Below are 26,483 nucleotides of genomic sequence, written 5' to 3'. Positions count from 1 at the left end.
ATAATTCAAACACAGCAAAATCACGTGTGGGGTTCAGCACTTCCATCAATTAGAGGAGGTCCTGGACAATATACTGTTGTCAGAATGGCACATTATATTCTGCAATCAAACCTTTAATAGCTGGCCTTTGATAGCTACTATCTGTAGTTATAGCCATTCAGCTATAAGCTATTACTGTAACCCCTGAGCTATTCTAAATACAGAGAGAATATGAGGATCCATTGTGTGAGTTTTAAGTCTAATTTACTCAGCTAAAGAGGAGATTAGTGTCCTTATCCACCGCTATCCTGTCAAAATGTTCATAAGCAAGATTGAAGGGATGGTCAAACACCTAAATATGATCTCTTTTTCTATCATTACTGTAAATAAAAAAGTCTCATCTTTGAAAATGACAGGAAATTAAATGCTAAACAAACCCCAGAATATGTGACGACTTCCCGAACCCCCCGAAAAAGGAATGCTTCTTCCTCAGTTCACATGAAACAGAAAAAGAATGACTCAGATTCGTGACTTTGTAACTAACGGTTTCCGCGATGCAATTTCCCACAGGAGCCTGCGGGCTCATTATGTCTGTGCATCCGTATCAGTGCCTCTCTGGGAGGACTGCAGGGCCCTGCTGAGGACAAATCCCAGTTGGAGCCCATTGCTCAGTGTCACTGTCGCCGAGCGAGGCACTTCACACCGGGAGCGGCGCTGCATGTCGGCGTGAGGGTGTAGAGGTCGGGCCAGGTTGCCTGCGTCTGAGAGTGCAAAAGCTCCCCCTTACATCTCAGCTGTGGTCTGACAAATGCACTGTATCAGAAATCCTCGGCTGACATGATGTATGTCATGAGACCAACGGTAACACACAGGCATTTCATTGCTATGTAAATGTACTTCTCCCCGATTCCAGATACATCCGTAGGCTATATACAGCATCATCAAATTGGAGTCTGATAGCAGTTCAAATAGTTTAGATCACGTGGGGACAGATCTTTTAAAACCATTTCTGCAAAGAGCCTGAATGAAACAACATTCTGCATTATTTATCATGTTTCTGTGCTTTTCATTGTAATCCGCACCGTTCCCTGGCAGTGACGCACATGGCAAATCCATTCACGCTAAAGGAGCGTGACATTTTTCTGTTTGCCTCAAATCGACAGGAAGAAAGCGATGAATGAATAATGAATGGTGGCGAGTATCATCCCCGGCCGACCGGTAGAACAACACAATTGTAACGTGTAATCCCCCTCTCTCTAACCCGCACTGGTGTCTCGCATGTGCTGGGGACGCCACGCCGCCCGTGCTGACATGGGAAGGTGGGGGCCATGCAGAAACTGCGCACCCCTGTCCCAAAACAAACCCCAATGCACACACACACACACACACACACACACGAGATGAACCCACACATGAGGGGGCTTTCAAAGAATTAAGGGTGACATCATGGGGACCATCCTGGCGTCAGCCGTGGCTCCGGCGTCAGCGCTTTCCCGGCCCCCTCCCAATCGGATTCCCCGCAGCCCCCCTTTCACCGACACATCCCACAGAGCCCCGAGCAGGGAGCGTCAGGTAGTGCTTCGGACAGCAGCTTTGACAGAGAAAACAACAGCGATGAGGCGGAGAAGGGAGCGAAACTCTGTTTATCTGTCCTATCAGAGCGCGGGACGGCCCATGCCGTCGGACGCGGCGAGGGGGCTGCCAAAACAGACTCGTCGGTCAGGTCGCCGGTTGGCAGGGCAAAGAGGTTCTCGGGTGCGGCTCTCAATTGTCCGGTCATTTGCGCAGACACACGCGCATTAATAGTTCAGCTCCCCCGTTATCGCGGGGCAGAAGTAGAAGCAAAGCAGCGTGTTATCAAAATGACAACGAGGACATCCTCTTGACAATGCCAGCGTTCACCTTGTAATTAAACACCAATCAACAGAATGCAATATACTATTATCAAAGGAAGTGAATGGTAATTGTGATTCTTTGAAAAATAATAGAGCCTGTCCCTTTAATTAGCAGGGCTCATCTAAGGTATGTTATCATCAGCTACGGTCCAGGATGATGAGACAGAACTGTTTCAGCAGCCAGCCTTCCTCTCACAGCTCGGCGTGAGTACTGTCAGGGCATGGCACTTAGGTATGTAGTGATGGCAAGCATATCTCACGTGTCTCTTCTGAATTACAGCGTTAACCTCTGCTGTCTCACATGTGAACGTGTATTTCTCGCTCTGCAGGCTTCAGACACTTGCAGTATTTCTTATCACTGGTGCTCGTTTGATACAAAGTTCAAGTTGTTAGAAGTACGGTTTATGTTGTCAAACATCTTTCTAATTGTATTGAATAATTATCCAAACAAGATGTGACTTCTCTCTGTCCTGGAGCGTGATGGCTGGCAAATGTGTTTTCCCAGATTAGTTCTGGATCAGGCTATCCACCACCCCCCATTCAAAATGTGATAATGTGATATTGAATTGCTAAATGCGCAGGACATATTAGGTGACATACTGATGAGTAGTTTTGGGATAAAGAATATGCCTCCATTTTCTGCCTGTTTTCATTTTGCAATGCTGTACAATTTTGTTCAAACAAGCATTTTGAGTTGGGAACATTGTGCTTTTCACCACAATCAAAGCAAGGATATTTTCATTACTTTTTCTTTGAAGATTGGCATGACTTCCGGTACAAGCACAGGAATTCACATATTTCAAACTCGCTCATTTTTTTTTCATTGTCATTAAATGTCCCAAAATGTTTCAGGGGTGTTCAAAGCCCTTATTCAGTTTAAAACTGTAGGCACCTCTCATGAGCGATGGAAATGTGATTTTGACTGATGTTGAGTGCAGTTTAACAGGTGTATTGGCTGGATTGCTTTGTGAATGTGATGTGCTGGAGAAGGTAAGGAATTACAGCCAGGACGGACAGTAACAGTGACAAGCTGGAGTGTGTATAACTGAACCTGACCTTCAGAAAGCTGTCATCTAATACCACTGATCACTACAACACAATACTGTATGTGCAGTAACATTAGAATGTTCTAACAGCAGTCTGGCGCCAAACGAAGGTGTTTCTCATAGATACTGGTAAAAGAAAAAATGTCATCCTAACTGAAGGTGAAAAATAATAGCTTTGTTTATGGTGAAAAACCATGAGAGCAAGGTATGGATTAATTATGTTTTTCCAAGTCTTAAATGAACACTTCTAAAAACCACTCTCAGGATAGTCAGAATTATGTCCAAGCATACCTACGTTAAGAACCTTATATACAGAAATCAAATCATATCAAATCAAATCACTATATTGTCAAATCACTTGACACAGTTGTGCAGGAGAGTGCAAATCTTGTGTGCATAGTTCACGTCAACAGTGCAGTGTAGTACAGAAAGTAGTATGCACAATATTCTATAAACAATATACACAGCATACACAGTATACACAATATACACAATTTACAATCTACAATAAATGCACTGTACACATAATAGACACAATAAATACAAACTTGTAAATGGTGTGCTCTTCAGTGCTTATCTTATGCAACATTTTCTTCTTTCATTAAGTAAATTTGATAAGGATGGCAGATCGGATTGGGTCCCAATCAGCCTAGCTGGCTTTGGAAAGAAATCAGCTTTTAGGGGATCCAGTGCCGGGCTGTCGACATCAAACCGTTTAACATTTTACTACCACGCTAAGAACAGACACATTGCACATTCACATTAAATCATGTTTCACATTTGCAGAGCACAAAAGGCTCAGCTGGGTATTTCAGACTGTATCCCATTTTGCTGTATTTTGAAGTCCTATTTGTCTTCAAATTCAATCCGTTTGCAATATGTTCAAAACGTGAACAGCTATTTCTTCTGCTGTTTCAAGTACGACGGCAATGCATTGTTCTGTGAATCAGCCATCCAACAGAGCAAAGCAGCTACTTCGACAAAAGGCCTTTGCCAACCATTTTAAGACAGGGATGCACACAGACATGAAAAGGCAAGCATTACAAAACTGGAATACACACAGACATGAGGCCATAGGAACAATCCTACTGAAAATGCATAGCAATGCAATTGCAAGATATTTGGTGTAAACAATGCAAGGATATTACATAGTTGTGAATGCACTACACACTGTAAATCTAATGCTACTGTCAAAGAAAGCAATATCCCATGGAGATCCTAATACTGTTCGTCAACACTCCATACTTCTATCAACAAGACCTGCAGAGTGGAAGCTATATTCATATCTATTTTTTTCAGTAGCACACATCTCAGTTCTTATCATGATCAAGATGCCAGATCGCACACTTCGGTCCATGGGAAATTGGTTCTGGTGTAGGCCTTCACTGCCACAGCACAACAAGACAGTGCCCTGTGCGTCGGCACATCTTCCCGGAATTTAATACGTCTCGAGAGCACAAGCCCCAGCAGCTGGGGGATTTATTATTTGGTTCACAGATTGCGTTCAATTACCTGTGCGGAGCGGCCGGTGCAATTTACAGTGACAGTGCACATTTTTCCCGTCATCCGTCATGGTACCGTGCCACCGGCGGTGGCACGCCGCGGGACTGCTCCGCGCAGCTCGGCACTCCGCGGGCGTCGTTTGTCAGACGACTTCCGGAGAGTCTCAATCACCGAAACACAAGGCCAAAAACATAAATCGTGGAATTTTTTTTCAGAAATTTTCAGTGGGACACGAATAATGTGCTTTTGGCTTATTTCTAAAACAAACATGTCATTTTTATAGTACAACATTAGTACATCTAGTACAACATCAAGTCCAAACTATATTCATTTTTATAAAGATCAAGTAATGGTCAGCTAACTACCTAGTGGTAAGTGTAATCCCTGTGAAGTCATAAGCATGGCATGGCATGGGCAACAGTGCCCTTTGTAGGAAGCGACATAAATGTTTGCAGCTAAAAGGTTACGGTCACTTTAGACTCAAATACCAGACTTCCCTCTTTGGCAGGGAATAGTCCAGTAAGCATCGGTTCACGGTCATCACACTGGTTACAAAGCCCCTGGTTCATATCCCTCATCGGCCCTTTGCTACATACAAGCATCAGCTTCTGTAGGGCTGTGATGTTATTGCTCTTCCCTCTTCTCCTCGTGGGTACCTGTTTTAAAAATTAAATGCACATATCTAAATCTGAACATGTAAATCAATAAGAACAGTTTTGGGCAAAGATGACATCTGATGAAATCCTGCTGTTGCTTAGGAGGCAATTCTACAGCATAAATGAAGCATATGCTGCTACTGATGGTGTTATACCTAAAAAAACTGATATATTGACCGTGTTGACTGGCTTACTACAAAATGATTTGATCTCCTTGTATGAGCAGAGCTTGAGTTTGCCAGCTGAGTCTGACTTCAAGTTTGGTTTAATTGCCTGCATTCAAGGGACCTGCAATCTGATTGAGAGCAACATGACATCATCCTTAGGGAATGTACACAACCCTAATTGATGGCTGGCAGTCTGTGTAATTACATTGTTATTTATTGCTAGTGTTTTGTGCTTCATATTTTGACATTGAAAGATTTTTATATTTGAAATAGCATTTAACTTTTTTTCTGTACAACAGCATCATATTATGGTTTTCCATTGGGAATATTTACTAAATTTGTGTGACTGCAATTGCAGGAAAGCACTCAGCTACATAATTGCTGCGCCAAGCAATGGTCTAGAATAGATCAGTTATAGAGGAATAGGTTATAGGTTGCTTGGAGTGTTTCTTATGTTTGGTCTGAAAGCTGTTCTGGAATTGAATGGATCTTAGCGGAATAATATGTCTCTTAATCATTATTTATGCTCTCTATATATATCATGGCTGGTCATTGCACTTTTCCTCAGGTGACATGTTTTTGGGGGGAGGGGGGGGGGGGTGGACAGGATATATTGGGGTCACTATCTGACCTGCATTTTGCCCTCTGAGAATGATGTTTCAGTACCAGCTACTGTTTAATAATACCCCTTGTGATTGCCACACACTTTGATGTAGATATATGAGATTCAGTGACTTTGTAGAAAATCAACATACACAAAACAATCTAAACAGGGAGCTCCTAGCTGCAGAAAATTCTGGGCTATGCTCAAATCAGTTTAATTCTTCCCCAAGTGTCTCTAAATTCAATCTTTCAAACAAGTAGCATTCATTATCAGGCCTTAGGAGGAAGTATTATTCCCACTGCTGGGGGGCTGTTGCAGTAAAATCGAATTAGATTTGGGAGATTGCCTCAGTAAAGCTGACAGGAAAAAAAGATAAACTGTGCTTAACACATCTCCTTTATAAAGTTTATGAATGATTTCTAACAGGAAGCCATAGCTCATTTCTCAGGAGGCTGGCTAGAGGGCTGCAGTTTTGCTATTGACAAGCAGATCATTCAGCCAATGAGGAGCTGTGGCAGGAAAAGTGATGTCACAGGTGATGTCTCCTTCACCACATTTAAAAAAAAATGTTACATATGATTTAGATTTGCCTTGGTGAAACAATCAATATAGTTATGGGATGTTTTGCTTGTAATACTGTCAAACAAAAATATGTGCATGTGTAATACAACAAAGACCACAGTTGTGCAATGTCATTTGGATGGCATCCGGTGGTCCTCCTTGTGGGTTGTGCTGTTGTGGGTTCAAGTACTGACAAGCAAAACTAGCTTCGCTATTTGCCCCTGAATAGACATGCTTAATGCTGTAGGTTGGATATGTTTGTCCGAAGGTACTGCGATCACAAGATATACGTGTCCTTTGCTCTTAACTACAAAAGAACATCACATAGAAAAGGACTTGTTAAATACTATTAAATACCTTAAATGGGAGCTCACTTTCATACTTTAAGAATATAATCTCAGGATTTCAGTCAGCCACCTATACAGGGTGAATGTCTGTTATTAAACCCTGTTATGATCCATAGCAATCATGACATCTTTCATACAGATATTGAAGTTTCACAGACTTTGCAGGTCTCTGTGGTCTCCTGTTGCCTGGTGATGACAGTGCAGAGTCATGCCAGTCTCAATAATCCCCCCTCAAGATGTATTAAAAAACCGTTCTTATTCTTTCAGGAGGAAACAAAAGAAACCGCAGTCAAATGAAATTAATGCAGAGGCATGAGTTCTCCATGTCAGAATGTGCTGCACTGGCAGGATATGACCTTGTGTTGCTCCAGCTACAAGTGATATCATCCCAGATACTTAAGCACCAATTTCACATCACCACACTGAGAGCGCTGTGGTAATATTGTGACCGATATGTGAAAAATTGATGATCGCTAACTCTCTTTACAATCCACCACAGCCTGGGAGCCTGGATTCAGAGCACTGCAATCTCTGCACCATTTCAGCAAGGCTCCCGCCTGCCAAAGCCTCAATTGTGTTCCACTTATATACTTACACATCTACTAGGGAACGGCCAGAACAAAGGGGAGCAGTTTATTTTAAATGTGACAAGAAGGGAAGAGCTTGGTGCAAAGTCATTTTCGCTTGCTCACACTCTTTAAATCCTCATTAAGCAGACATTTAGAAAAACTGTTTCATTTTCATTTGTCTCAGGGAAAGAAAAAGGAGCCAACTTCATATCGAAAAGAACATTCCCTCTTTGCGAAGTGAAAAGTTTCTCAGGGACGCAATGCTTGGATCTGTTCCCACAGTAAACAGACAAGGGAGAATAAACAAGGTCCTGTGTTCCGAATGATAATAGTTTATCCTTGCCTGTTCTATTCTCTTTCAGATATTAACGTTATTCCTATGTGAATGTTAAAAGCATCCTTTTAGGTAGGGGAAAGAATTATTGGGTTTTGGTTTGGATATTGAGGGAAGATATGCTTGAGTTTGACCACCTTAAAGGTCAAAGGTTATCTCAGTTCTAAAAATGTAATGAAGCTCAACAAGAATGCCTACTGGCATGCTAAATTAATCTCTGTAATGCTGGAAGCCCTCCAAGGGCACCCTGGGCACTTTATTTAAAGTTATTGGTATAATTTGTCTTGGAAATTGACCCCACAGCCTTGTATGAAGCTGTCCATTCCTTATTACTGCATCACATTTTACTGTTAACAACCAAAAGAGAGGACATAAATATCCTCCTATTCTCACACTCGCACAGACCGTCTCCTGAACATTACGAGTGTATACTGACAATTATAATGATTGCCAGCTCATGAATATCGTGGACATTAATATCGATGGCAGCCGCAGCGATTTCGCTGCGATCTTCAATTTCGGTCACGTAGCACCAGGACTCCGAGGCAGAAGCCGCTCTCTGTGCTGCTCACAACTTTCACAAAGAGTAGCTGATCTGCATTAGTCCAATTTGTTCAGGGCCCTCTAGTGAAAGCAGTTTTCCACTGGGTCGCTGGGGACGGGCGGTTCGGAGCCGCGTGTTTTCACAGTTCAAAGTCCTTCACCCTGGGCTGAGCTAAGCTAAGCAGCCAAGAGTTTCTCTTTGATTTTACAACAGAGATTGCTCTTCCAAGCATGGCGACAGCTTCACCCCTCAGTGCTGCTGAAAGCTACCTTTAGACACTGCCTTCTAAACAATTACTGGTTAAGATGGTATCTAATGTCAGTGTAATATCAGGAATGCAGGGTCACAGTGTAGCATTGTGATTAGTGTACACAAGGTGATTGTGGGTTTGAGTCCTGATAAGAGTATGTGTTAAGGAAGTATACTATGCATTTTCTGATGCTTAAAAAGTAATGCAAGAAAAACACCAAAATATTCATCAGAAAATGAATGTGACAATTCATAGAAGTTGATATTATAGATTTATAAAAGGTGGAGAAGTACAAATTCAGCATTTGTGTCTAGAGTATTATTGAGATGGCAGATTGTTAGGGCCAGCTACATAACTATACCGCACAGAGAGTTTTGGGAGCTTTTGGGTTTCCAAAATAAAAAGCACAATAACCCTGAGGTCTGACTCCTTACAACATTTGCTCTTGTACTAACCTAATTTAAACACAGTACTCACATACAAAGTGATACAGCTACAGAATAAATTACTAAATTTGGAATTTGGAATCTGAACTTTCTTCCTTATTGTGTCTTCTTCTTTTCTTCTTAAGACGGCTTAATTCTGCTGCCACATTACATGACACAGATCCTCCAATAGCCCAGATAACACTACTCACCAAAGCTATCTTCTTTGTTAACCCAGTAGACACATCTGGTCTTGGTAGCCAATTTCAAATCATAAGATAACACTGATACTATGATACTATGCCTCAAAGTGTACAACCAATGAGAATGTACACTTCATGGTGTCTCAGCCAATAAGACAAAAAATTCATGTGGTCTGTCTATCTTGCTTGAAAGCTAGCTACCGAGCCCAGTGCTAACAATATCACTAATATAGAGATGTATCTCAGTTGATGCAAAAATATATGTCTGAAATTCCTTTCCTGTCATTTTCTATTTATAAACAGTAATGTGTTATATTTTAACTGTTGACAGCAAGGTTCAAACAATAGGTCTTAACATACCCGACCTCAGGTAGTTTGCTATTTGCCAGCTACAAGTATACCAACAACCATTAATCTTGTCTATATTATGAAGGCTTGGAAGGTGTGAAACTACCAATACTGTTACCTACCATACTACCAAGGCTGAAATTTTGGTGTGACTAATGATATTTGAAAGGTTACATTCTCTTCAGATGGCGCATTGAAAAAAAAAATTGGAGAACATTGGGTAGAAATGCTGTGGAATAATGTTAAACTTGTGTGAGGTCCTATTGCCCACATTGTTTAGTGTAACTTGACTTCATTTTGACATTAGCAAATGTAATGGCAGAACCACACGTGCAGGTGATTTTACTGACACATAGAGAAATTGAACATTAAAGCCTTAACTGTGGAGTTCTAAAGATATGAAAAGGTAAATATACTTATATTATTGATTTATGTGGATGATACCACCCACTCTGAATGTTTCCTTAAAAAGTAAACATTTGCATTGATGAATTTGACCATGTGCCCAAAGTCGTTAAACTGTAGGATCTCCCAGACTCCCTCCCCATCTTAGTATAAATATCAACATCATGGTGTCTCTTTCACATTCCTTTTCTCACAATAAATAACCACCACGAGAGTCTTAAAATAATAATAAAAAACAAACCATAAAAGAAGAAAAGGCAAATTTATATTAAACACTGACAATGTTTACTTTCTAGTCTTGGATCTGGGGCTTTTGTAAACAATAAAATAAAAAAAAATAGCTTACAGTCATCTCTAAGTTTTAATGTAATAAAGTCTCGCAGTGTTTGAAAGTATCTCTGGGACTCATAGGATTGAGAGAAAGTAGCGAGGCTTAGTGGTGCTCTCTGCTTCAGGATAGTTAAGAATTGCTACAAGATTAAAATTGTGTTGCAGCTGCTGCCAGACACCCCCTGCATGGGCGCAACACAATAATCGATGTTAGTGGTGAACCAAAGTCCTTGTAGGCAGTAAGATACTTATTAAAAATGGTTTTAAAAAAACAGGTCAGGTGGGCTGTTTGATAGAATCATCAAATTACTTGTGTATCAAAAACTTGAATGCTGCCTGAAACAACACCTTCCGTACTGCAAGTTTACCTCTTTGAGGTGGTGCAAAATGACTTGGTGCTAAAATATTCATGGTATTTCGCAGCAATTAGCCCAGCTGAACAAGGTCTGTGTAGTGGGTTCACCTTGTCTGTGATTTACATTCATGAACCCCCAGGTCTTTAAAGGTGGTGTAATTGTACACCCTGTACCCACAAAGCATATACTCTGTGTCAGAGCAGCACAATGTAGTTGGGTAAGTGGTGTCATGTTTTTCTGTCAGCACCCTATCTGGTGATACAGTACTCACCATTGTTCTCCGAGGGTGTAATGATTCTCTCAAATGGGACTTTGGGCCCCGAAGGGAAGAGAGGGCTAAACAACTTGTGTGACCTTTGACATGACCCCCGGTTTCTAATTCTGCCTCAGCTGGGGTTTGAATGGGCATTCTGACTCCTCCATAACTGAGGTCGCAGTACAATGGACGCTGGGAGGGCCGTTTGGAGAGAGAGCTCTGCGGTTTTGATATGCGCCAGTGTCTGTTGACATGCGCCTCCTCGGCGATTGTCCTCCTGATAAACCTGAGCCGTCCTGCGGACCCCTTCCCAGCGGGAGGCGCGGAGAGGGAGCACATTGAAGATACGTGGGAAGGAATGCGCCATTTATTTGGTCTTGTTAAACACTGAGGGAAAAAAAACCTAAGTCTGATACAAGCGGCGTGTTCCCCATTCCATGAATTCTTTTTTAAAGATTCAGAGTCGCTCCGCATTTGTGATCTGAACCCCGGGGTTGCCACTGTGATAAACGTGATTTACTTTTGTGTCTTTTGCAATGTTTGTCGATAAAGAGTAGTATTGGCAAAGCACATAGTGCGGCATCAGTGACTGAATTTAGTGTCATTTACGGGGACGAAAGAGGCGGCCCTCACAATAATTGGAGAGAAACTGAAAATGCATTATTGAAATAGAAGCAGCATGAGTTTAACCATAATAAATGAAGTGACAAAGCAAAATCAATTGATTTATCATATATTATGAACAGGAGTCTACCACATAAACATACAGTTTAGGTATTGCAGGATGATGGTTGAAGACACAGCTCTTGGAAACAAGCTCAGATAACTTTTGCTTATAATCTTTAAAACCACTATTGGGCTGTATTACAAAAACTGCACATTTCGCACATCATGTAATCGCAATCCAATATTTTTTGTCACACAAATTGAGCAGCTGCGGGAGCTTCCTGGTCTCATTGTTTTTGCATTTAGACAGCCAGGCTCCCCGCTTTCAGTCGATAAAGTGACCGACAGGACTGTTAAAGCGCTCTATCTAATAACGCTTATGTTTATAGTTCTCACAGTCCCTAAATTCAGTTAACGCGGTAATGAAAACACCACCACGGCGATGTGCTGATCCGGACTTCCTCTCTGTTGAAAGTCACTCTGTCAGTGCGAGTGTCATAAGGCCACTCAGGCAGAAATAACCGCGTAACAATGTTCTCACATTCAGAGGCGAAATGTTTTAGTCAGCACCGCCATCCGATGTCTTCGCCTCAGTTAGTTAGCCCGGTCGCAGCCCCGCGCTTTTCCTATTTGCTTCACGCCTCACTTCCTCCCTGAGAAATGTCACAGTCAAAAACACGGCCACAGTTAACACGCTTTAACCTGCACACCCCTCTACCGCCGGTTAATGTCGGAAATAACCCAGAAATGTGTAATCAGGCGAGGAACTGAAGAAGAGACTGAACTTGTTGCTCTGGCTTTGATTCCACAGTAAATACACGACATAATATAGCGTATTGATAATTCAGTTCCGGAAAGTGTATCTTAATAACATGAGGGGTTGGGGGGGACGCCTGCTTTAAAAAAAATGCATTTACATATGCTCCGGTCGTGAACAAAGTCCACACTCAGTGAAATCCAGCACTTCAAAGTCGGCTTGGGGCTGTGTGATCTCTCCATTGTTCAGCCTGTAGTGTTAGGGGAGACGGGTGGGTGTCGCCCTTCTCCCCCTCCTCGCTCAGCTGTGCTTCCTCAGATTGGGCCATGACAGCATGAGCAGAGGCTCCGGGCCCATTGTCTCTTGGAGCACCCGGCCAACAGGGAGCTGCGTCCAGCCCCCCGGGGGCTCCTGTCCAGGATTGGTGGCAGAGCGAGTGACCTGGAACATGGAGGTAGTGCCGCAGGTTCCCCGTGACTTGTCGCAGTTCGGATTTGCAGACTTTCAGCCCTCACTCAAAGGTAACGCCACCAATCAAACGTGCTATTTGCTTACTTTGTTCAGGCTAGTCCATGGCCATCAAAAGTTGCCACAGAAAATAATGTTCAGGGAGGCAGCAACAGTTGTTGTAGCTTCTGTTGGGACCTATTCTGGTTATACAGTTGAATATTATATTCCTATTGTATGGGGTGAGCAGGACCTTGTAACATCAGGTATTACTTATCAGTTGATAAACCTTTGTTTGCTGAGATGTCACAGTGTTTCAAGCATTGTGTTAGTAAACTCATTTTCAATCGAAATGAACAAAATACAGTAGTAATTTAAGTGTGAATTTGCACTGATTGTATCAAAAAAGAAACATGATAGGACATATTCATGGTCTACCATTCAAAAAAATAACCTGAAATGAATCATGTGTGCTATTTTAAAGAGGACCCAGAACAAACTCAGCTGAACAAACTCAGCTGAATAAGTATAAAGATGCAAAAGGAATATGTGTAGCGATATAATGTGATGTTTTCCATCATCTGTTTAAGTAAAAAAAATTGCTAGATGATTAAACATGGTGTTAAAGTTGTATTCTCAACCCACATTTGTTGTAAGGCATTTTGCAGTTTACCTTGGTATACAACCTATTGATCTCCTCAGCATTTGTTTCCCAGTACTTGGAACAGGTATTTATGAGGACCCACTTCTGAGAAATTCCCAGACTGTCATTAGACACAATATTATTGAATCCCAGCTTGTCCCTGCATGCAGAGACCTCTCCACTGCAGGGTGAGCAGGATATATATCCACTTAGACATAATTACTAGCTTCTCGGATCGTTTGCTCCTCAGTCGCGATGTGTGTCACTGTTCTTTTTGGGCCATGTCCCTGTGTACTGTTGTGCCTGATGAGTATCAGACGTGATAATGATAAATGCACAGGAAGCTACCCATCCATGTAGAAGGTGAATTTATTTTAGTACTCTGCAACTATTACTGGTAACATGTAAATATAAAACATATCTATAGTATGCGTGCGTGAGTGTGTGTGTGCAAGTGCAAGTGTGTGTGTATGTGTGTTAAGGTGGACGGTCAGATCCCAATGGTATATTCAAGACTTGCAAGGAAGTTGGACTTGTTTTTTGCTCATTTAAACAAAGAATGCAGAGTAATGTCTGAATTGTCTGGTTTCCTGCAAGTAACGAGTTACTTCCTCTGTACTTGCTGTGCACTGGGATCAAAGTTGGCGAGATGTTTTGCTTTACATTTCAGGCAGCTGTTGTGTCTTGACCCGATTAATCAGTTTGGGACAGAAATGGTTCTGTTGCCAACAGTGCCTCTTGCTTCATATGAAATGTGTGCTGTGCACTTCTTTGACATTCAAAGTCAAGTAATTACTGGTTATTAAAGACAAAGATCTATAGAAACTCACACATGCTCTTTCTCTAGGTCCTGAAGTCAAAACAGTGTTTCAAAAATTGTGCATCGAGCCATAAATTAACTTGTGGGTGTTGAATCGGAAGCTGTTAGTTAGCTATTGAATTACTGGGTTGATGATGAAAGGCAGTTTGGGCTTTTTATATTTTTCACTTTTGAACTGCAAAAGTAATATAATCACATCTTGAAATACAAGCAAAAGGACCTTATTTAATAAAATATCAAATGGCATAAAAAAATTTTCAGAATGTCTTTTAATCTTCTGACTGTCTTTTTATAATATACAAGCTGTCTGCTGCAATACCAGACTGGGCCAATTTAATCTGTTGCAGTTGCCTTGACAGCCTGTCCAAGACAGAAAATGAAAGAAACAACCATTTTATCTATGCCAGCAAAGTAAAGGTTGCTCAATTAAGTTAGCAATATCCACACAAAACAGAACCAAGTCCGGATGCTGTGTTTGCAGACAATTAGACTGCAGCTGTCTGTTGTCTTCTAACTGGAATTAGTTACATTTTAGCCCTGATCCCTGACTATACCCGCGGGGACATCATTCATTGGATTGTAACTATAGATACAGTTTGTGATGGACCAGCTACTAAAGACAGCAGAATGCTTGAACTCTGATCTAATCAATTGATCAACCAAAGAGAAGAAGGCAGCAACCTCACAATCCAAAGCCAGTCCTCACCTCAAAGGGTTGTTTGCGGCCTGACATTTGATCGCTAGGATCACCACCGTAATATTTCAGTGGCTCTGGGTGGGCCGGCAGGGGAAACTGCGCTGAACCCAGAGAGCAGGAAGCCTATTAAAGATGACACAGAAGAATGCGGTCGGCCATGTCGAGTGTGCTTGACACTGCGAGGGGGAAGGAAAAGCTCTTCAGAGCTTAGCAGGGCCAAGGGGATGAACTTGCAGGCAGCACAGACTATGCACCACTTTTCTGATTTCATGTTTCTCATTCATTTTTAAGTAATGCGACTACCTTGGAGAATAAATTACTGTATAACAGCAAAAAAAAGTTGTTCCAGAGTTGTAGCCCAGGGTTCTGAGACAACAACAAGCAATACTGTCTTGCTTGCTGGGTTACCATGATGCTCCAAGTGCAAACAAATGTATCTTCAAGCTTTTTTTCAGTTAACATTACCATATCAGCTAAAGGAAGAATAAGCTTGCACAAGATCTCTACATGTACATACAATGCAGATGTTTTTGATCTCAGTCCAGTTACAAGTTATTAATGAAAATGTATGTATGGGTTTTCCAAGACCATAACTCTCAGACGCAAATATTGAATATCATGAATGGATTATATGACGAAGGCTCTATGGTGCCCAGCAGCCATAAAAGCAGGTCCCATTTCTCAGCTTGGTGCCGCAAAGCAGCTACAGGCGCTGATGGGAAGACACAGGAGAGGGAACTTCCCTGCGTGAACTGATTGCCGCAGTCATTTGGAGGATTACAGCTGTCACTGTGGGATCGGTAGCCAGTCCCTGCGTGTTTACGCCACTACAGGTGATGTCACCAAATGCTTCTTAGAGGTTCTGGGGTCTCAGTGGAGACAGAGCACTCACTTTGCATTAGCTGCTGAAAGGTAAGAGCTGTACAGAGTACCTCACTGTGGGTGCCACTAACACAGTGAGTCTCACAAATGGAGCGCCTTGCGGTATAGTGCATCAAGCCATTAATTCACAGTGGAACATTGATGAGGGAGTCCTAGAATGTGCTGTAAAAAGAGTTCATTTAGTTATTGCAAAATGTCCTCAAAAAAATGAGCATCTCAGTCGCAGAGTTATTTGACAGATTATGCCATGGTTGCTGGACTGCTTCAACATTTATCATACGCTTTTTGCCATCATTCATAACATCAGTCAGTCACTTTGGCTGTCAGTGGAGGTAGTCACTGCCTTCTGCACATGCTGTTACTGTAACTAAGTGGTCCTCCACCCACTGCATTATTAATATGGTTTAGAATGCTTGTTGCTGCTTGGGGGCACTCCATCAATTCTGGAAACCTGTCTCTGTCAGACCTATACAGCATTCATCACCAGGGAGACATTCCTGTTATTTCTCCTGTGTAAATGTTTATGTAAATGTTTCCTATAGCTTTTTTTAATCTTCATTTAATCTTCATAATACACAGGTCTCAAGATGATTACACGCAGGGTATAAATGGTTAGTCAGTGTAAACATTCAACCTCAAGGTGATACACTTGTGTCAACTGTAATACTCTTTGTGGGCTATGTGATAAAGAAGGTTTGCATTGTGAGATCAGAGAGGTCTCTAACACAGGCAGAGTAGTGATTCCAGGCTGTCCAATGGTGGAAGTCAAGGTCCAACACTCATTAAGCAGTTACGCTAGCAATCAAAATCAATAACCTGCCTGAGAGATTATTGCTAGATCATGTGATAACTTATAAGTATTAACATACATATTATCATGCTTGTGATAAATCATTAGTTTAATACCTCCATGCCACTTTTACAGTTTTTATCCCAGTCTGAATTGTAATTTGGAGACTTCGCTATGCTAATCTCTGCAAACTTACTGTAAAGAGACAGAAAAGTTGTGCATCAGAGTTCAACAACCATTTCCCAAACCTCCCCTACAGGTAATGCATGACATATCTGTGCTACATTTGTAAGAGATTCCTGTAAGTGTAAAGACAAATCTCTCATTGATGGGTTTGAGGATGTATAGGTTTCATGGACGGATGGGTTTCATGCATGAACAGCCTTGCATCATATACCATTTACCTAAATGGAAATGACTTTACCTGAAAGCAGCTAGCCAGCTGACTCCTCTGCTAATATATATTGCTAGTGTACAGATCCCAGTATCCCGATATCCCCTTCTAGCTTTAATGGCAGCTTAAAATCTTCTTAGCAGGCTGTTGAACAAGGTCTAGAGGCATTACTGTGGTCCAACAGTACGTCCCACGCAGTGTTCACATCAGTCCAAAGCTCTGACAGGTTCCAGAAGTTCTGCTCATGGACCTCAGTTGCAGCTTGGTCCCAGAGGTACCAATTAGGCTTTAAGTTAGGTTAACTGTGATAGCCAACTCAACTCTGCCCTCCTCAGACTATTACCCTCAAATTTCCAGCACAATAACACGAGAGGGATTTCCTGTTATCCTATGTTTCTAAAATTTGCACACTGCTAATCTTCAGAAAGTTATAAATTAAATTGTGCAGTTCCAGTAAAAACACACATCTCTTAGCGTAGGTATGCATTTCCAGATGATGTGCTATTTCATTTAATTTGCTTATTTATTTATTTAGGAATTTTTTTTTTTTTGGCCATGCATTCTGCTATGCTACAAATTCCACCCTCTCAGGCAGTGCTACACAGTTTGTGGATGTAAGTGCATTTTCTGTTCTTCCTCACCTTTCTCTCTTTCCTTCTTTCTGTCTGTCCTTACAGCCGCATGCAGCTACTCTTCCAAAATGATTCATTGGTCTCAACACATGCCATCGAGATAAATGAAAAATATCACTGCTCCCCTGAAAAGAATCATTTCCCAGCTGGCTATCTAATTGTATTTTCAAATTTGGTTTAAATCAAATGTTCAAATGAAACCTTACCCTTTTGTACATAGTCAGCAACAAACAGCCAGTTACACTGCATTGCTTTTGACATTACAAATGAATTCTAAACAGAGCCATGAAATCCCATACGGCATTAGGAAATTCTCACTAACAATTCGACCAGGAAACCAGCTCTGTTCATTAGCAAACTTGACGAACCATCTGATGTGGCCTGTCTTCCTCAAACCATCATTATGCTTTCATTGACCTGTCCCTCAGGTTTTTTCTCTAACTACATCAATCATAAATGCCACATTACCTTTTTTCTACAATGAAACAGTAGCCACGTGGTATAGTGGTTTAGCAGCTGGCCTTATAAAAAGGTTCTCCCTTTAGCTGATCGGTGGTACACTGCCTTCGAGCTGGGTGCTTAACCTGAATTACTTCAGTGACCGTCCAGCTGTATAAACTGCTAATATGTACAGATGTAAGCTATATAAACTGCTAATATGTACAGATGTAAGCTATATAAACTGCTAATATGTACAGATGTAAGCTATGTCGCTCCAGATGCCCTTTGCCTCTCACTGAATATTCTCAAGCACCAGCAATGGGGCATTCAGTGGATCTGCTCAACTGAGACTTTAATCGGTAATCACGTCAGAGTGCCTGAAGGGGTTGCCTCTGCGTCCTCTGAAGGGCTTAGCTCGTTTACTGTCGTTTACTCTGCCCGTGGTTATCTGGACTTCAGAAGAGGATCCTGGAGTATTGTAGCCTGGGTATGGGTGGAGTTTAGTTTCTTAAGAGGCACATTTGTCTGGAAATTTCTTATAATGATGTACAGTGCATGTGTGCTATAAAAAAGTACCATTCATGGATTACTGTAATCATTCTGCAAGGCTCAGCCCAGAACTGTTAGGGCAAGGAGGGCTTTTAACCAAATCACCTGAGGACCCTGGCAGTGAAACAGTTGTGCTCTTCTTTTGTGATTACTACTGACCAATGAACACTGTTTGGATTACCAGCAATTATACTGAAAACTAAAAAATAATCATCAGGATTAGCTTGATGGTTCCTCTAATTTTGTGTCATGGCAAGTTTGTGAGGAGACGCAGTCCAAATGCACTCTCCGTCTGAGTGTGCTATAGGCAAATTGATTTCAGTAACACAAAGGAGTCTCATCCGAAGCATGTTTGACTGACAATCAGTCAGCAATGGAAAGCACAAGCTCTTCTTGCACAGCCAGTTTGTTAAAGCTTTTATATTGCTTTGTAGATAGGATGAGTCAGGCTGCAATGTCGATTTGTATCTAGTTAACTAGAAACAATTACTCAGTGTAAATCTACTGTGACAAATTGAAGTTTCTGTTATTGCTCACAGAACTGTCTTCAATATCGCCTTCATAATGTAATGAGGTGCGAGCCTGTGAGTCAGACACTTCCATCGGCTCGCCCCGCGCCCTCCGTGTCGGCCCACAGATATGTGCAGCACCTGAGCGATATTACAAATGTCAAGGCAGGACACAGCACACTAAAAAAAAAAAACAATATCCGACTCCATTGTCTGCCTTCGTGAAGAGTCAACGTGAGCTGCCAGAAAATTCAGTCGTTCAGGACATCCTGGGGAAAGCGAGCGTTAGGAATCTCTCGTGGACCAGACAGCTGCGGATGAATGGACGTCAGGGAAGCCCAACACTGCTGTGATTCATTGAGGGTCACTGCGTGAGTAATCCAGGTCAGGATCAGCTGCCCTGCAACAATAGATCACTTCATGACCAGGGATACCACAGCCAGTCTGACGCCGTTATGTTTTCCGAACTGGACCTCTCCCCTCAGTTTTCATAAATCTGGGGATGTGCTTTTAGGGAAGCCAGAGAACGGCTCACGTACTGCAAACGTTCCAGTTGAGAAAATGACAAAATGCCAAGCGATTATGTCACAAATCATTGTCCATGTTCTGTTAAAACAGAAACAAAGACAAAAGGGAGAATGTTTAATTACCTGTCTGCCACGTGCCTATGATGAAACACGAATTTTTAAGGATAGTAACTGTGAGGAGTGTTACATTTGGTTGGTGCCCTGATAGAGTCACATCAGGCAATTACTTTGCTCTAGCTTCCAAATCATGCCCTTAATCAGACACCTCAATTAACAAGCTCATGGCGGGTCAAATATTTACATAAAGCTCAGCGCAGTGCTGACACTCAGACTAAGAAATTTATCTCCAAATGCAGCCAACATGTAGCATGCGCACAAGCTAATTGTTAATTGTTACCTGCGGTGTTCAGCTTCGCGGGGAGCGCATGGGGCAGTCGCGCCAAACGGCCGCTGTCGGTTTGCGCTTCACGGTGCGACACTTCCAAAATTCTCTCTCTTCCCTGCTCTCAAAGGGCTCGGCGCGGGAGGGGAGGGGCCGGAACGCTTAATCCCATTGTCTAGCAGCCGGTGCGCAAGGCTGGCTGAGCCGACCGAAAGCGTTTAGTGTTGGATGTATCCGAGTGAGCGCAAACCCGTGGTAGACGGACTTCTTGTGCTTTTTTTCGGCTGGTAACCTGCCTCATGTGACTGCATCTGGACTGCGTGCAGAAGGGTCAGTAGGTACAGCGCACTCGGAAGCTGTGTTTTTTCTGTGAGTGTGTTTATTTTGCTGGCAAAAAAAAGTCACTGAATAGGTAGCATATGCACTGATTGTACTCAGAATTTCGGAAAGGTGTTTCGTCCAGGTGTTCAGAGTATGTCGTACAAACGTTGCACTGTATATGATGTCAGAGCTTAGAGACGTCCCGGTCTGTTAAAGATTCGTTCGGTTAACGTGTTTAATCGTGGTACTCTTCTTACAGTGATATGCGTTTTGTTGAATTTTCATAATGGAGATAGCGCACTTGGATTTTAAGAATTGCAGACGATTTTCATAAGATATTCAAATATGGTGTTTCTTGAAACTCAGTTCAAATACAGGATTAGATAGAGGTGTTAGCTGCAGATCAAAACAATGAACAAAAACAATGGTTTGCGCGCATGCAAGTTGTTGTGTCATAATTTGTGACGGACCAGTAATTTTGTTGTATGAGATGCTAGAGAAACAAAACGGAATTTGCTGACAGTGCTGACGTAGGTCTCAATAAGCTTATGTATTAATGTTTATATAAACAAGATCTTATGCAATGCATAGTTTTCATTTGCTGTTCTTGATACAGGACGCTAGAGTCTGTGTTAAGACAAATTGATTGACTCAGTTTAATCAGAATTGAATTACAACTGAATCAATGCACATCTGTTAATGGATTCTTATCACATTATAAGGAATAACAGTAACATGCCCAGATGTGTGTCAGAAGGAGCCTCCTTTTCACAAGATGCAACGAATGCATCATGTTTGTAAACAGACTCATGCAGATGAAGCTCTACTTGCAGTGAACAATGGTAGTGAGTGCTGTATCATCTGAATGTTTCTAGAATGCTCTTTTAAACAGTATTTTTCCTGTTTTTGATGGTGATACTGTAGAATGGCTTCTGAAACAGAATCAAAGGCACAATGGCAGGATCATGGAAACTTACAGGGGGAACTTACTGTTCAAATTACTAGAGCAATTATCTCATAAGAGTGCAGTAATGGTAGTATTGCATATTAGCGTGAGCTTCAAAGTCATGAAGTGCAGAATTAAGCATTTGTCTTATTGTTCCATTGTAGAACTGTTTTCCATTTTAAGCAAAGGCCTATACTTGTTGTTTTTCTGAGACAAACAAATAGATACATGATGTTGGTTCACTTCACTAACTTAAGGTTGTGCTTTTTAACAGCTATGAGTACAGGACCGAAAAAACAATGTTACCCAGAAAAATCATACATAAATGTATGTTCCCTGGTAGATTTTATTTCCTTCAATCATTCCTATCATTACAGTAAAAATTTCCATGTTACAACTTATTTCATAAGAAAGTCTGTACAAAGCCATGTTTGCTAAACAGTACACAACAAAGATGCCTTGAGATTTTGCCAGACGAAATATGAGTAAAGTTCACAAGTAAATCAGATGTGCATTTAAAAACCGCCCCACAGTAAAATGTAAGCCATTACTTGTTGAGCCATTAGCAACGTTCTTGACATCCTTCACACATGCAAATTGTGGCAAACGGCTTCAGCCCACAGAAACGGCCTGACGTCTATTGTTGTTACTAGTGTTTTCATACAGGAGGTGCAGCAAAACCCTCAGCCACTGAGGAGATACTTCAATTGGCCTAATAAGGACGGCACTTGTTACCTGCTCCAGCCTCTCAATTGGCAAAATTATCAATCATGGGAGTCCATGAAGACTGTAATTTATGTGCTGCCGTTTGAAAGGTAGTCAATGGGACTCTGGGAGCAGCGGCCAATCATGGTGTTATCAAAGAGGGCTAATGATTCTGGGGGAAGATGGATGTCCCTGTGAGGGCACCAGCTCGCCTGCTGATATCAAGGGCAGAGGGGACAGACTTTAGGCCCAGCGAAAGATACCCACAGAAGGCTCAGGCAGGTACAGGTAGAAAGAACAGGACTGTGATAGCCGTGCGGTTTTAATCTGTCAGTCTTGTTGTTAAGTCACTTAGCAATGGTGAAATCCAAAAGATACTGTAATTTTGTCATACTTTTGACTCCTTGAAGTAATTATGGTAAAATTGTTTTAGTAATGTTGTGCTGGTGTGTAATTTGTGTTATGCAGGTTATATTAAATATATTATTTTCATATTAAGAATAAGTAAAAACAGTGGAGCTTTCACCTGGGGGGAAAAGCAGCACTGAACCCGAATATATTGTATTTTTGTACTAGTGGGAGTAATTGTTCCTGAACATAAAACAATACCTTTCGTTGGGGCATGGGTAACCAGGTGTTGCACCATCCGAGTCAGCCCGCCCTGTATCCTGTTGTTTGCTTGTAAAACACAATGCCTGAACCTGAGAGTATAAATAGAAATATTGTGTTAAACAGGAAAACCAGTTGTTGTCTTTGACTCAGCAGCATTGAGGCTTGCAATCACGGTGTTTGTTATGGGCCGAAGACGCGCGGCTGTGATCCGGGGACCGCACAGTCAAAATACCGTCTAGACTTCTGAGCCGGCTCAGCGGCCCTCCAGCGTATCAAAGACCCTGTCGCCAAGGAACCCCCGCCCCCACCCCCCACCCCACAAACCACCACCCCCTCAGACAGCCAGGCTAATGAAAGAGAGCCTAATGAGCATCTGTTGACAGCAGTTCTCGACTCATCGTGTTTAAGTGACATTCCTTTTGACAAGAAAAAGGTATGGTATTAAAAATAAAAACACCTGCAAGCGTTTGACAGGAGAGAGTTTACAAGGATCCAAGGATTTGGCCACCACTTACCTGGTAGACTGCAAAGGCTAATCTTGTTTGATATGTTTCATTAAAACATTTGAGTACATTATGAATGTAAATATTTTCAGATGTATACTATATTCAATACTGTACATAGCTACTGATATTTAAAAGCATCAGACCTGCACATCTGTAACTGCAGTCTAATAATTCCTGAAGGTTGGAGTGCAAGGTCAGTTTCAGGAGAGGAGCCAGTGGTTGTTATGGAGCTGCTTTGTTGATATATGACTCAGATAGGGAGGTTTTTTTTGCATCAGATGGTTGAATTCACTCACAGAATGTCTCTCACTCCTCAGTCAAAAGGTTACCCATTGTATTAACATGTTATGCAGAAGTTTGCTGATTTTGCTTGCGTTTTGCGTGTGTGTTGTTTATCCGGAATTGCATGGACAGCATACCATTGCTGCTTGAGTTTTTCTTATTTGTTTGTTTGATTGCACCCTGGTCCCTTGACAACAGCCAGCAGTGTAATTTTATTTTGTAAGTTCTGTGCACGCTGTAACTTCAGAGTACAAAATTCATTATTTGAACTAGCTACACATATAAACATTTCATTTCAAACTATTCTATTTGCTCGTCATTTTTATCTATTCACTATGTCGGTTTCAAGAATAGTCACTGGTTTGATATCAAGAGACAAACATCTGCTCCTCCAAAAGTTTAATTTACAGATTTTTTTTCTTGTAAGTTATCCCCCCCCCCTCCCTTTCTGAAATATGCTTTGCAAGCTGCTCTGTTATTTCAGTCTTACAGTCCCTGCCTCTCTGACGACACACCAACTGCAAACATTTTCACAGGGCTCAGTTTTGTGGAATGCAGGCCCAGAAGACACGCGGACCCATATGTCTTTGCTGGCACTCTGGTGATATTTAGAATAAATTTGGCTTTGAAAGCTGGAGGAAAGGCATGCATCTAGATGTGCAATTTGTTGTTTCTTTTTTTTTCTCCCATCTTCTCGCCGGATGTGGCAGGCTCATAGATCTCTGTGGGTGACCAGGATGGGACAATCCCACAGCAGATGGTTTATAAACACTACTCCAGTCCATATTCACATCAGCCCTGATGTTAAGCTCAGACGGCCCACTCACGTCAGCCTGGAGGTTCAGTGACAGCCAACCTAACAGTGACTCATGGTAATTCTAGGAGGAAATAAAACCCAGGGGAAGTCTTTCGCTGAACATACCATTTATGGTTCAGCTTCGACTTGGAGCCATTGAGCTGGTGTATGCTCAGCAGGTCCAGCTGAAGATTTTCATGGTGGCTCATTTTCAAACACTAATTCAAACCCACTTTTTTTTTTTACCTGGAAAACCCAAAATGTATTTAAAGCTCCAGTTATATATAGGCTAAAAGAAGCACATTAAAAGATAAGTCTAAAGTAGGGTGTCAGTTGGTTTTCTTTGCTGCCCTTTGAAGGGGGTTGTATTTGATTTGGTCCATCTAACTGTAGCCTTTCTGCATCTGGAAGAACTGCATTGCAAATATGAATCATCTCTGCAGAGTCCCCTCATCCTTACTCAGATGCTGTATTACACAGAGCGAATGAAACTTTTAAAAGTAGCTGCAGGCTTATCACGTTCAGAACATTGCGAAAGACGGGTTATTTATGCTCATTAAAAGAAGCCACCACAATAGGGGAAGTGCATCGTTTGTACTCTTGCACCAGCTGAATTTAATTAATCTGTTTTGTATCATACAAGGCTATAAATGTATAAATTTTTAGCTGACATGGTTATCTCGTTCCAGACAAAATCAATGGAGAGAAGAGAACACTCTCCCTGGAGATGCAGCAGAAAGCGAGAGTGCATTACATTTTCCCCTTGAATAATTTAATCTACATGCCTAATCTTTTCCCTATTTAACTGTTACATCTCCACATTCCTCAAAGATCCAGTCCGAGCAGTTTATATTTAATCTATATTTAACATGAATTATTTGCTGAGCAGGTACCATTATGCTGAGTGCCATTTACAGACTACAGAGAGAGATGGGACTTTACTGGAGCAGTTCAGGTCAGATGCTAAAGGCATGCGTCCTCCTGGGATTTGAATTCAGTGTTGTGGTGATGTCAGCACGCTCCCTGGTACCCCTCACAATCAGCAAGGAATCGTTCCCTTTGGATTTGCCCAGCATTATTCAGGATACCCAGGCAGTCTTAGCACTTCAGCCTGCCTCACAGAGCAGATAAGGGCCCCAGCACCTTAAGCTTTCATCGCAGTCAATTTTTATAACATTGTAATCCCGGTAAGAAAAGGGAATACTGGGGGATACACATAGCTGAGAAACTAAATCTGCTTCATTTGAATTGAAAAGCTGGATATCCTCTGAATCTCCTTCGCATGCAGTCTTCACCTTGATCGACTTTGGGCAAGTTTAAATGAAAACTTTAACCCAGACTGTAGTCGCAGAGTACAAATCCATTGGCAGCAGGAAGGTCCAATTTTATTAGTCAGTTTTTAAAAACATTTTAGCAGTTTTTATGATGAAAACTATCCTCGATTGAAGTTGAAGTTTAGATTCATTTACAATCAAGTAGTGGATCAAAGTTGTGATTTAAACAAAGGCTAAAGATAGAGCGGGCAGAGATGGCTTGCCTACTCCTCACAGTGAGAAATCATACACTATTTGTGTCTTATTGCAGGACACACACACAAATGTGTGCACATCGATTGACTTATGGGTCACGCCAGTGTGTGAGATGGCTTAAAGTTGCTTGAAATGTTGACTCATGGTCCCTCTGTCCTTTCCACAGGGGGAGATCGGGAGCGAATGACAGCCAATCATGAGACATACCTTCTTATGGCCAGCACCCAGAATGACATGGAGGATTGGGTGAAGACCATTCGAAGAGTCATATGGGCGCCCTTTGGTGGAGGTTAGTACACTGATGACATGAATTCATTTTTCTGTCCTGTCACAGCATATCCTAATTCACTCACTCTTGACTGAATGTGGATCAGTCCCATCCAGAATATTTGCTGTTGATTTAAGGCTAGAACAGCTGTGTTTGCTGTTGATTTAAGGCCAGAACGAGAGCACAGCTCTAATGCTCCTGGTTCCTTGAGAAAGATAATTACCCGACTATCAACTTGGGGAGGGAATTCACTTTGCAGTGCAATACAAGATGTGGAACAAGTGGGAAACAAGAGAAAGGAGTACAGGGGGAAAGAAAGAATGTGAAGAAGTCCCAGAGGCGATGGCTGAAGTTGATTGAACATTTCTGAAGCTGAATCTGTCCACCAAACTTTTTTTCAAAAAAAGTAAGAACATAAATATCTACATGCCTTCACAAGGAAGAGTAAATCAACAAAAAAAAAAACATTTTGAACATTTGAAATGTTGCAAGGCACAATATTTGGCAAGGCGAGATTGACCCTGCAGTTCCACCCCTGAAAGTTACTGGCAAAAATGGAGCAAAACCCGATGGTAACATACCACTCTAGCAGATGTCAGTCATG

The 26,483-nt window shown here is 41.8% G+C and overlaps 1 protein-coding gene across 5 annotated transcripts in view; it reads left to right on the top strand.

The window, feature by feature from the left end:
• Positions 1-26,483, top strand: part of arhgap24 (Rho GTPase activating protein 24) — a 104,182-nt gene that overhangs the window by 65,551 nt on the left and 12,148 nt on the right. For 2 of the 5 annotated variants that reach the window (XM_036528618.1, XM_036528617.1), the window contains exon 4: positions 25,778-25,900. In XM_036528618.1, the coding sequence (XP_036384511.1) occupies positions 25,778-25,900 (123 nt within the window). Of the gene's footprint in view, positions 1-20,152; positions 20,284-25,777; positions 25,901-26,483 lie in introns of those variants that run through there. The other 3 variants (XM_036528619.1, XM_036528621.1, XM_036528620.1) reach the window with 3 other exon arrangements.

The sequence above is a fragment of the Megalops cyprinoides genome, chromosome 5 (assembly GCF_013368585.1).
Source record: "Megalops cyprinoides isolate fMegCyp1 chromosome 5, fMegCyp1.pri, whole genome shotgun sequence".
In the NCBI taxonomy this organism is placed as follows: Eukaryota; Metazoa; Chordata; class Actinopteri; order Elopiformes; family Megalopidae; genus Megalops; species Megalops cyprinoides.
The sequence above is the reverse complement of the archived record's forward strand: the minus strand, read 5'-3'. Positions and strand labels throughout refer to the sequence as shown.